Source organism: Elephas maximus, chromosome 6 (genome assembly GCF_024166365.1).
Source record: "Elephas maximus indicus isolate mEleMax1 chromosome 6, mEleMax1 primary haplotype, whole genome shotgun sequence".
In the NCBI taxonomy this organism is placed as follows: Eukaryota; Metazoa; Chordata; class Mammalia; order Proboscidea; family Elephantidae; genus Elephas; species Elephas maximus.
The window spans coordinates 19,384,358-19,397,404 of NC_064824.1; the positions used below are offsets into that span (position 1 = coordinate 19,384,358).

The window sequence follows — 13,047 nt, forward strand, 5'->3', positions numbered from 1 at the left end:
TGTCTCTTTATTCGTGCATTTCGTCCATTAACATTCAGGGTAATTATGGATAGATATGAATTTAGTGCTATCATTTTGATGTCTTTTTTTTGTGTGTTGTTGACAGTTTCTTTTTCCCACTTAATTTTATGTGCTGAGTAGATTATAAATTGTCCTTTCCTCATATTCGTTGTTGCGGATTTTGTTCCTGCTGAGTCTCTATTTTTTCTTGTATTTTATTTTGATGAGTAGGATAGTTTCTCTCCTTTGTGATTACCTTATTATTTACCCCTATTTTTCTGAAATTAAACCCAACTTTTATTCTTTGTATCGCCTTATCTTCCTCTCCATATGGAAGGTCTATGATTACATTTCTTACTACCTCTTTATTGTTTTAATGTTGTCTTCTTTTATGTAATAACATCACTATTTCCCTGTTTGAATTTTTTTTTTTCCAATCTTACTTTTTTTTTTTTATTTCCCTGTCTGGGTTGACTTCTGATTGCTCTGCCCAGTGTTCCCGTCTTGGGCTGATACCTGATATTATTGATTTTATAACCAAAGAACTCCCTTTAGTGTTTCTTGCAGTTTTGGTTTGGGTTTTATGAATTCCCTAAACTTCTGTTTATCTGGAAATGTCCTAATTTTACCTTCATATTTAAGAGACAGTTTTGCTGGATATATGATTCTCAGCTTCTCAGCTGGCAATGTTTTTCCTTCAATTTTTTAAATATGTCATCCCATTGCCTTTTTGCCTGCGTGGTTTCTGCCGAATAGTCCGAGCTTATTCTTATTCACTCTCCTTTGTAGGTGACTTTTCGTTTACCCCTAGCTGCTCTTAAAATTCTTTATCTGTGGTTTTGGCAAGTTTGATTATATGTCTTGGTGGCTTTCTTTTAGAATCTATCTTATATGCACCTCAATGAGCATCTTGGACAGATATCTTCTCATCTTTCACGATATCAGGGAAGTTTTCTGCCAACAAATCTTCAACAATTCTCTCTGTATTTTCTGTTATCCCTCCCTGTTCTGCTACTCCAATCACTCGTAGGTTCTTTCTCTCGAGAGAGTCCCACGTGATTCTTAAGGTTTCTTCATTTTTTTTAACTCTTTTATCTGATTTTTCTTCAAATATATTAGTGCCAAGTGATTTATCTTCAAGTTCAGAAATTCTGCCTTCTTGCTCAATTCTGCTCCTGACTTTATATTGAGTTGTCTGCTTCTGTAATTTTATTGTTAATCTTCAGAATTTCTGATTTTTGTCTGTGTATGGATTTTTTCCAGCTTGTCAAATTTTGCACTATGTTTCTGAATAATCTTATTTCTTCAACTGCTTTATCTGTGTTCCTTCGCTTGTTCTGCGTATTGCATCATTTCCTTCCTGATGTCTTGAAGGGTCCTGTATATTAAACTTTTGTATTCTGCCTCTGGTAATTCCAGGAATGCACTTTCATCTAGAAGATCCCTGGATTCTTTGTTTTGAGAGCTTGTTGAGGAGATCACGGTGTGTTTCTTTCCGTGACTTGATATCAACTGTTGTCTCCGAACCATCTTTAAGTTATTGTATTAGTTTATGCTTGCTTACTGTGTTGTAGCTTCTTGCTTTGTTTTGTTTTGATATGCCCAGATGGGTTGATTGAATGAGCCAGCTTCAGTATTTTCACCTTTGGTGTTCTGACATCCTGTTCCCAGATGGCTAGAGCTGTTATCAGGTGTATCAGTCTAGGAGTCCGTTCACTTTTCTTGTATGAATTCAGCTCAGGTGTCCAGGTAGCTGATCATCAAGTATATGGTATAGGCTCTGTCCTACAGTTTTAGAGGGGCAGGGGGGATTAGTGTACGTACCAGTATCTGGTTGCACCAAGGGGTCACACTCTGAACAAGGCAGGGGGTTGAGAGCTGACCCCCAAGTGTCTCTGAGGAAAGCGCGTCCCTCTTCCCTAGAGTGTGCAGGTGGGTGGGTTCTGCAGACGGACCGTGGGCACCCAATGTTTTTGGTTGTAAGGACTGAGAGGTACCAGTTATCCTTGGACCTGTGTCGCGGGTGGCTGGGTGACCTGAGTGGAGCTACCAGTCCTTAGGCCTCTTATGTGGGTAGGTGAGGACCCTGTTTAATAGTCAAAGCAATGTCAGACATCAAACACCCACCTCTCCACCCCACAGCTGAAATGGTTGGAGCCTGCCAACAAGAGCCTATTCTCCCAAAATAGGCCCATACAGGTCCATGCAGAGGTGAAAGGTGCTCAAAGTCCACAGACCGTTTATGACTGGACAGGAGCCACTTCTGTCCTGAGCTCCCCCGGTTAGTGGAGGTGACAAATTATGTCTTCCCCCAAACGCAAGTTTTTTCCTTCTCCAAGGCCAGGAGGATGGCTCTAGGTGCTCAACAGTGCCTATCTCAGGCCCAGGAAATTCAGCCGCTGAAGCTGGCTTGGGGGTGGGCGGGCACATTAAAATATACGCAAGTACTTAGCTTTTGCCGAGAGCGCCGCTCTTCTCTGGTTCCGGAGGTGTGAGTAGGCTGTGTGGCCGGATGCTTCTCCCTGAGGAAACTGTGGCCAAACAGTAGTACCAGCCCGCTGCCACCGCACTGGGAATGGTGCCTGATGGCTCCCCATGATTCAGGTCTGGTAACTCCTCTCCACTTCTGAATCATCTCGTCCTTCCCCTGCCCCTCTGTTCATTTTCTGAGCTTGCCTTTGATGCTCAGGGCTCCTAGCTTGTCATAAATATACTCGTTTCACTTGTTTTTTCAGGTCCTTGTAAAGAGGGCTTGCCTGAAGTGTCTGTCTATTCTGCCATCTTGGCTCCGCCTCCCATCCTTCTTCTTTTGATGCTTCCTGCGTCGCTTAATATTTTCCCCGTAGAATCCTTCGGTATTGCAACTCGAGGCCTGAATTTTTTCTTCAGTTCTTTCAGCTTGAGAAATGCTGAAAGTGTTCTTCCCTTTTGTTTTTCTATCTCCAGCTCTTTGCACATGTCATCATAATATTTTACCTTGTCTTCTTGAGCTGCCCTTTGGAATCTTCTGTTCAGTTCTTTTACTTCACCAATTCTTCCTTTTGCTTTGGCTCCTCGATGTTCATAAGGAAGTTTCAGAGTCTTCTCTGACATCCATCTTGGCCTTTTCTTTCTTTTCTGTCTTTTCAATGACCTCTTGCTTTCTTCATGAATGACATCCTTGAGGTCATTCCACAACTCGTCTGGTTTTCGGTCACTAGTGTTTGATGCGTCAAATCTATTCTTGAGATGGTCTCTAAATGCAGGTGGGATATACTTAAGGTCATATTCTGGCTCTCGTGGACTTTCTCTAATTTTCTCCAGTTTCAGCTTGAACCTGCATAGGAGCAATTGATGGTCTGTTCCACAGTCAGCCCCTGGCCTTGTTCTTAGTGATGATACTGAGCTTTTCCATCATCTTTCCACAGATGTAAGTTGATTTGATTTCTGTGTGTTCCATCCAGTGAGGTCCATGTGTACAGTCGCCGTTTACGTCCCTGAAAGAAGGTACTTGCAATTAAGAAGTCACTGGTCTTGCAAAATTCTATCATGCGATCTCCAGTATGGTTTCTGTCACCAAGGCCACGTTTTCTAACTGCTGATCCTTCTTTGTTTCCATCTTTCGCATTCCAATCACCAGTAATTATCAACGCATCCTGACTGTGTGTTCGATCAATTTCAGACTGCAGCAGCTGATAAAAATCTCCTAATTCTTCATCTTTGGCCTTAGTGGTTGGTCCGTAAATTTGAGTAATAGTCATATTAACTGGTCTTCCTTGTAGGCATATGGATATTATCCTATCACTGACAGTGTTGTACTTCAGCACAGACCCTGAAATGTTCATTTTGACAATGAATGCAAGACCATTCTTCAAGTTTTCATTCCCGGCATAGTAGACTATATGACTGTCCAATTCAAAATGGACAATACCAGTCCATTTAAGCTCACTAATGCCTAGGATATCTATGTTTATGCATTCCATTTCATTTTGTATGATTTCCAATTTTCCCAGATTCATACTTTCTACATTCCAGGTTCCAATTATTAATGGATGCTTGCAGCTATTTCTTCTCGTTTTGAGTCATGCCACATCAGCAAATGAAGGTCCCAAAAGCTTTATTCCATCCACATCATTAAGATCAACTCTACTTTGAGGAGGTAGCTCTTCCCTAGTCGTCTTTTGAGTACCTTCCAACCTGGGGGGCTCATGTTGCAGCACTATATCAGACAATGATCTGCTGCTACTCATAAGGTTTTCACTGGCTAATGCTTTTCAGAACTAGACTGCCGGTCCTTCTTCCCAGTCTGACTATGGGACTACAAAAGAGATGACTAGGAAGCAAGCAGATTGGCTTGCCGTAGCTCCACAGGTGCCCAATTATTGGCTTGCTGTAGCTCCACAGGTGCGCAACGATTGGCTTGCCATGGCTCCAGAGCTGGAAGCTCAGCTGAAATCTGTACTTCATGGGTGACCCTGCTGGTATCTGAATACCTGTGGCATACCTTCCAGCATCATAGCAACATGGAAGCCCCCACGGTATGGCAAACTGACAGACACGTGGGGGATCTGATCCACAGAAGATCCTAAAGACTCCACAAGTAAAAACTGCTGGAACTAATAGAAGAATTCAGTGACATTGCAGGGTACAAGATCAACCCACAAAAATCATTTGGGTTCCTTTAGAGTAACAAGGAGTATTCTAAAAAAGAATGAAGAAAAACATGCCATTTTTAATAGCCCCCAAAACAATAAAACACCTAAGAATTAACCTAACCAGGGACATAAAAGATTTATGCAATGAAAATTACAAAACATCACTACAAGAGACTAAAAGAGACGTATATAAATGAAAAGATATTCCATGCTCACAGATTGGAAAACTTAATATAGTGAAAATGTCAGTCTTACCTAAAACATTCTTCCTACAGATACAATGCAATCCTGATACAAATCCCAACAACATTCTTTACTGTAAGGGAAAAACTAATGACTGACTTCATATGGAAAGAAATCCCGAATAGCCAAAGCAACACTGAGGAAGAGTAAAGCAGGCAGTCCCACACACCCCAAAACATACTATAGAGCCCAGGGCTTCGAACCAGTTCTTCCCATCTCAATCAAGGTCAATGAAGGGAAACTGGAATAGACTCAATTTTTTTTTTTTTTTAATTTGGGTGAACTGGACCAATAACCAGGAAAAGGGAAAATTCCAGGTTGAAGCCCTGCTAGAAACCCAACCTCCCTCTTAGAAAACAAGGGCAGCATACACACTACATAGCCTTGCCTGTCAGATTTTTAGCAGAATTGGAACCAGCAGTGCCCTGCTCAAAAATGGCATGCAACTACACCACTCTGAACGTATGTCGCTCTACACAGTCCTGCCAATAATTCAATCTCACACATCAGGCTCCTGAAAGGGCTTATTAGGCCTCCCATTCCAAGACTCTGACCTGTAATTTCTCCCCATTCCAGTTATCATTCCCGTTTATTCAAACTGTAGAAACCTGTGTCTGTTCCAGTTTCGATTCCTCAGCCATGACTGAACCAGGAGGAAGCAGTTCAAAGCCCTGATAAAGACACTGTAATCAACACAGCCTCATACTGGTTCAACGTAAGATACACAGGCTAATGGAACAGAATTGAGAACCTAGAAATAAATTCAGCCATCTATGGACAACTGATTTTGTACAAGAAGTCAATGTCCATTCACTGGGGCAAAAGCAGTCTCTTTAATAAACAGTGCTGGCAAAATGAGAAATCCACTGGCAGGAAAATTAAACAGGGCCCATACCTCACACCATACACAAAAACTAACTCAAATGGATCAAAGGCCTGAATGTTAAACCTAAAACTGTAAAGTTCCTAGGAGAAAACAATAGGACCTAATCTTTTGTAAAAATAGGATAACAAACATAAAAACAAATGCAAGAATAGCAGAAGACAAAACAAATAAATGGGACCTCATAAAAAATAAAAATTTATGTTCATCAAAAGAGTAAAAAGATAACCTACAGACTGGGAAAACTCCTTCAGAAACAATGTATCTGATAAGGGTTTAATCTTTAAAATGTATAGAAACGTTCAACAATTAAACAACAAAAAGACAAACAACCCAATTATAAAATGGGCAAAGGACATGAACAGAATCTTCACCAAAAAGGACATCCAAGCAGCCAGCAAACACATGAAAAGATACTCATGATCATTAGCTATTCAAGAGATGCAAATCAAAGCTACAACGAGATACAATCTCACCCTGGCTAACACCGCACTGATTAAAAAACCGGTAACAACAAATATCGGGGAGGATGTGGGGAGAACAGAACCCTTATTCACTGCTGATGAGACTATAAAATGGTACAACCACTAGGGAAAACAGTATTGCACTTTCTTAAAAAAGCTAGAAATAGAACTACTCTATGATCCAGCAATTCCACTTCTACGTATATATCCTAGAGACCTAAAAGTAGTGACTACAGACAGACACATGTATCCCTATGTTCACTGCAACTCTTTCACAACAGCAAAAAAATGGAAACAACCAAAGTGCCCATCAATGAATGAATGGATAAGCAAAATATGGTACATACATACAACAGAATATTACACAACCATAAACAATGAGTCTGTGAAACATTATAATGGACAGACCCAGGGGGCATAATGTAAGTGAAGTAAGTCAACAATTCCAACAAAAACCAAAAAAACAGAGTATGATCACATATGGATGGGTATAGGCATATGGGTAGGTACAGTTGCATACGTATGCGACAAGAGACAGAAGTATCTATAAACTTAGTGCCATTGAGTCGATTCCAACTCATAGCGACCCTATAGGACAGAGGAAAACTGCCCCATAGAGCTTCCAATGTGTGCCTGGCAGATTTGAACTGCCGACCCTTTGGTTAGCAGCCATAGCACTTAACTACTACGCCACCAGGGTTTCCAAAGTATCTATCCCAGTGCCCAGTGCCGTCGTTAAAGTATCTATAAAAACCAGGTAAAAAAAAGTAAATGTACGTGTAAATAGAGATTTGAGTATACAGGCACATATATTCATTGAAGACTCAACTACAGATATTTCTCAGACATAACCAAACACCTTCTGAGATTGGTTTTCTAGGTTTGAAAGCTTAGGACCATAGACTCATGGGACAACTCAACTGGCACAATATAGTTCGCCAAGTCCACGCTCTGCATCCTAGTGAAGCGAGTAGCATCTGGGGTCTCAAAGGCTTGCAAGAGGCCACCTAAGATATAATTATTGATCTCTACTTGTTAGGAGCAAAAGAGTAAGATATTCAAAATATCAGAGAAGATACAAGTCTGTAAGGCTGACAACCTACAAGAGCCATGCCTCATCTTCCCTGAGACCAGAAGAACTAGATGGTACCCAGCTACCGCCACTGACCATTCTGACCAGGGTCACAATAAGTGGTCCCAGTTAGAATGGGAGAAAAATATAAAACAAAACTCAAATTCCTAAAAAAGGCCAGGCTACATGGACCAGATGAGACCAGAGGACTCTCTAAGACTATCAACCTGAGACACTCTTTAAACCTTGAACTGAAACAATCTCAAGATCATCTTTCACCCAAATATCAGAGTGGCACACAAAATAAAGGATATTACCTGTAAGAATGGTACTCTACTAAAAAACCATCTAAATAAAACCAAAAGGTCAACAGTTACTCTAAAGCAAAAATGAGAAAAGAGTAGGGAAACTAGAATACTAGAAACAGAACCAGCAACACAATTTAAGAGAACGCCGACACATTGTGAAAAGTGTAACCAATGTCACTGAACAATTTGTGTACAGACTGTCATATGGGAACCTAACTTGTTATGCAAACTTTCACAAAAAATAAATTATTTAAAAAAAAGGAAACAAACGAAAGTGCTTTGTGTGCTTACTACACACTCAGCAACAGAGATAAGAAGACTCATTCACTACAGGGGATTCAGTCTAATAGAAGAAAAATTAAGAACATTAAGAAGAAGAACAAAACAGAAACATCTCTACTAACACCATCCAGAGACCAGAACTCAGAAATTCATAATCCCATTTGGGAATGGATTCTCTTTGGCATGTTAATAAGACAGGATTAGTATAGGTTTCCTCCTATGTCAATCTCTTTTGAGATAAGAAGCAGAGATCGGGGAGGAGAGATGCCAAGCTACAGGAAGATCCCCCAGGAGCAGAAGCTCAGAAGAGACACGGCCCTTCCTCCAGAGCTGAGAGAGAGAAAGCCTTTCCCTAGAGCTGGCACTCCGAATTGGGACTTCCAGGCTCCTAAACTGAGAAAATGAATTTGTTTGTTAAAGCACTTGAGGGCATTTCTGTTACAGCAGCACTAGAGAACTAAGACAGTATCTTACTAAGATATTCCAGTTAATTTACTAATTACACACGAAAAAAGCCCTTCAAAAAGAACTTGGGAATTCTTGTTGTATATATTCTTCTATGGATCCTAGACACTGCAATTACTATGTAATTACACACACAAAACAATGTTCACAGACTCCCAGAAAACAAGGCTTAAATGTCTTGATATCCTTACCATCACTGTTTCTTCCTCTCCATATTTCCCTTCTACTGTGAATGACCTACTTCAGGGCTTATTATTACTTTATCCCCGAAGTTTCCGCAACAGACTCCCCTGAATTCAATTTCTGTATACTCCAAATAATCCTGCACAATATTTCTAGATAAAATTTCCTTAAGTAAAATATAACTTCCCTGCTTGAAAAATTGCCAACCCCAATTATTAAAGAATAAAGGTTGCCAATTTATTATTTAATACTAAGGGCATTCAGTTCGGATGACATGGTCTCATAGCATTTAGCGCTTTGTGCATCATCTGAAATTTTCCCTTTCTGCCCCCATATTGGAACATCCAAAAACCAGTTACTCACTGCTACTTGTGCTGAATCCATAAATCTCAGTCCAAAATAGTCGCTTTCAATAAGGTCCAGGTGGTACATAATCTCATCAAACAGCTCTTGTCCTTTGGCTTTTTTCTGAAATGGCAAGAATATAAATTAATCGATAAGCAGCTTACAAGATCATCAAGTCTGAACACAAGATGTTACATAAGTTATGTAAGATCTCTTACAGAATGCATCACCGGCAATCTCAAAAGTACTGCCAATTAGCAGGTGATAAGTAAGATTGTAGTTTCCAATAAATCATTTAAGGTCAAAAGAGAATTTGTGACTTATATGTACTTTGCTGCCTGTCAACCAACAAGTATTACTTTGTACCCAATGCTGTTTAAGGAGAAATTCTTGTTCCGTCTCAATTTTTGGAGTCTTTACTTTAAAACAGCTTATAGTGTAACTGGAAAGAGAAAATACACAGGACATATTAGAACAACTGAGTACAAATTATGTGGGACCACCTACACCTGCAAACAGATTTTACAGACGAGACAGCCACGGAGACTAGAATTATCAGTGAAGGCTTCACGAAGACAGTCTTAAGCTGGAAGAGAACGCAAGGTAGCAAAAGCAATAACAAAACTGGAAGGTGGTAATGAACATGGGAAAATGAGCAAACTACTGTGATCAATGCAGAAGATACCAAATTTACATGTCCTATGTTAGTCATCTAGTGCTGCTCTAACAGAAACACCCCAAGTGGATGCTTTAACAGAAATTTATTCTCTCACAGTCTAATAGGCTTCAAGTCCAAATTGAGGGCATCAGCTCCAGGCGAAGGCTTTCTCTCTCTGTTGGCTCTGGAGGAAGGCCCTTCTCATCAGTCTTCCTCTGGGCTAAGAGCTTTTCCACAGAGAAACCCCAGGTCCAAAGGATGCACTCTGTTCCCGGCACTGCTTTCTCAGTGGTATGAGGTCCCCATGTCTCTCTGCTCACTTCTGTCTTTTATATTCAAGAGAGATTGCCTTAAGACACTATCTAATCTTGTAGATCTCATCAATATAGCTGCCACTAATCCATCTCATTACATTATGGTTATAGGATTTACGACACAGGAAATAACATCAGATGACAAAATGGTAGTCAAGGATACAATACTGGGAATCATGACCTAGCCAAGTTGACAGATACTCAATCCATGACATATCCTTAACATCTCCTAGATTTGTTTCCCCTCTCATTTCAGTTCTTCCTCCAAAATGTTTCCCATGTCTTTGTAGGCTAATCGCCTAAGGCCGTCTATCCTTGAGACTATTTTAATCATGCCCTCGACACTTCAATAGGTATAAAACTCAAAGTTACTTTCCTTTAAACTCACAAAATATTACTCCACTGTCTTCTTGCAGTCAATGGTGCTTCTGAAAAGTGTGATGTCAATCTGAATCTTGTTCCTCTGTAATGTTATCTGCTCTCTCTGGAAACTTTCAGGCTTTTCTGTATCTCTGATAGCCCTGAATTTCACTATCATGTGTATAGGTCTGGGTTTTTTCTTAACTCTATCCAGTATTTTATGGGCCTTTTTAATCTGAGATTTCCTGTCTTTAATTAAATCTTTCTCTATTATTTCCTCAAATATTTGTTTTTTGTCATTAAAGTCTCCTACCTAGGTGGTGTCACTTCTTTTTTCTTCTATTTAGCTAACTTTTCTTTCATATTCTCCATTTTTTGCCCCTTCCTTCCTCTTTATAGGAAGAATTCCCTCAATGTAACCTTCCATCTCACTAATTTGTCCTTTATCTTAATTCATTCTTCTTTTTTATCCCATCAACTGTGTTCATTTTATTATACTTCTCATACCTAATACTTCCATTTAGTTCTTTTAAGTTTTTGTTCTTGTTTCGTATTGCTAATACTTGTTCTTATCTTTTAGAAATTTATTACCTTTTAATTTTTTTTATCTGCCTTTGCTTCTAGGCCATCTGTAACAGAATATGCCATTTATCTTCTATTATTTGACTTTTCAGGTGCTTGTGCTCATTTGTCTCCTTATTTTGGCCATACTCCTTTGGGAATATTAGCTACTTTCTCTGGATAATGTGTAAAGAGAAAGGGTCTGAACTTAGACTGTATCAACTTCATTTAGCTCTGAGAATATTAGGAGGGAAGACAGAGGGAGTGATAGATGAAGGGTGAGCCTAGGGAGGAAAGCCTTCAGAACCAGAAAAATCATAGTTAATCACTTCTCATTCAACAAACAACTCTTCAGATCAGAAATAAACTCAGCCTTAGGGAGGGAGACTCAGCCTTAGGGAGAAGCAGAAGTACCACTGAGAGGAAGGGATTCCTTTGATTCCCAAAAGTAGGAATCCAATTGACAGCAGCGGACAACAAGAGTTTGGTGGGCGAACGACACTGAATTTAGATGATTTTAAGGGTGGAGTTCTTGGCAAATGGTTAACAGGCTCTGGAGGTCTGAGTACACCCAGAGGCGCCTTAGAAGAAAGTCCTGGAAATCTAATTCTGAAAAACAGGCCATTGAAAACCCTACAGAGCACAGCTCTGCTCTGACACACATGAGGTCACCACAAGTCAGAACCAACTGGACGGCGACTGGTCTTTAAAATTTTAGGGGTATGGGACACTGCCGGTTCAGTGGTAGAATTCTCACCTTTCATGAGGGAGGCCTGGGTTTGATTCCCAGCCGATGACCCTCATGCGCAGGCACCACTCGTCTGTCAGTGGTGACATGCGTGCTGCTACCATGCCGAAAAGGTTTTAGTGGAGCTTCCACACTAAGACAGACTAAGAAGAAAAGCCTGGCAGTCTACTGCTAAAAATGAGCCAGTGAAAGCAGTATGAATCACAATGGTCTGATCTGCACCCGATCATGGAGATGGAGCAGGACTGGGCAGTTCTGTTGCATTGTGCATGGGATCACCATGAGTCAGGGTGGACTAGCCATAAGCTAACAACTTTAGGAGTGTTGTCCTGAAGTACAGAACTTCAGGACACTTGAACCTACTGTCTGAGTCACTACTATCAAGCCCCTCAGACTCCTTATCTCAAGGTAACAATGGTGAAGAGGGGACACATAACAGAATCCAGACTGACTTCCTCCCCCATTCTGCCCACCCACAGCCACACCAGCAGCAATCCCGCTGTAGCCATCACCACACTCACACCAGCACCAACACCTCTTTCCTCGGAGTTCTGATTTTTCTCTTAATTTCTTAGGTTTTATGCTCTCAAGGATTAATCTTGGGGGAGGAAGCCAGCAAGACTTGTTAATTCAGTATCTTGCCCCAAGTAGGACAAGAATCCTCATTACATAAAGAATTTGGGTTTGAAAATGATTTTAACTATTTCTCCTTTAGGAACTAATCTGTTTTATATTAAAGTTAATGATCTGTCCCAAATACTGTTGTTCTTAATTTGTTTGATTTATTCAACAAATACTAATAGCACACTTACTTATGTGGCAGTCACTGCTCTAGGCAACAAAATGGGTCAACAAAACAGGTAAGTACTTGTCCTCAAAAAGCTCTGGAGAAGGAATTTAGCTTTACTCAAAGTAACTTGGTCTTTGCCCTTGTTTTCTGAGAGATGGTGAACCCAAAAAAAGCTGTCGGTTCCAACTCATGATGACCCTACAGGACAGTGGAGAACTGCCCCATAGGGTTTCCAAGGCTGTAAATCTTTACAGAAGCAGACTGCCACATCTTTCAACCACGGAGTGTCTGCTGGGTTCAAATCACTGACCTTTCAGTTAGTAGCTGAGCATTTAACCACTGTGCCACCAGAGCTTCTGAGAGATAATTAATCAACATGTTGTCATCAAGTCGATTCCAACACATAGTGACCCTATAGGACAGAGTAGAGCTGCCCCCATGGGGTTTCCAAGGAGCAGCTGGTGGATTCAACTGCCAAGCTTTGGGTTTGCAGCTGAACACTTAAACACTCCACCACCAGAGATAACTAAACCCTTGGAATTCCTGAGTAACTGAGGTACCTTTGTTATCGAAACAAAACCTGAGTATTTGTGTAAATAAATGGGGGGCTGGGCAGGCCACTGAGACCACGTGGTAGCCTGATTACCAGCTGACCTCAGGGAGGAAAGAGAACATGATTCAATCAGTCATGCCTATGCAAAGAGGCCCCAGCAAAGGCTTGGGACATGGAAGCTCCA

General features: G+C 40.7%; 1 protein-coding gene across 11 annotated transcripts in view; it reads right to left on the reverse strand.

Annotated features, from left to right (window-relative positions):
* EPB41L5 (erythrocyte membrane protein band 4.1 like 5) overlaps nt 1-13,047 on the reverse strand; it is a 221,259-nt gene that overhangs the window by 180,274 nt on the left and 27,938 nt on the right. For all 11 annotated transcript variants that reach the window (XR_007518074.1, XR_007518075.1, XR_007518078.1 and 8 more), the window contains exon 3: nt 8,898-9,002. Coding sequence is in view for 7 of the 11 variants with exons in the window: in XM_049889155.1 (XP_049745112.1) it covers nt 8,898-9,002 (105 nt within the window). In the remaining 4 variants the exon portion in view is untranslated. The remainder of the gene's footprint in view (nt 1-8,897; nt 9,003-13,047) is intronic.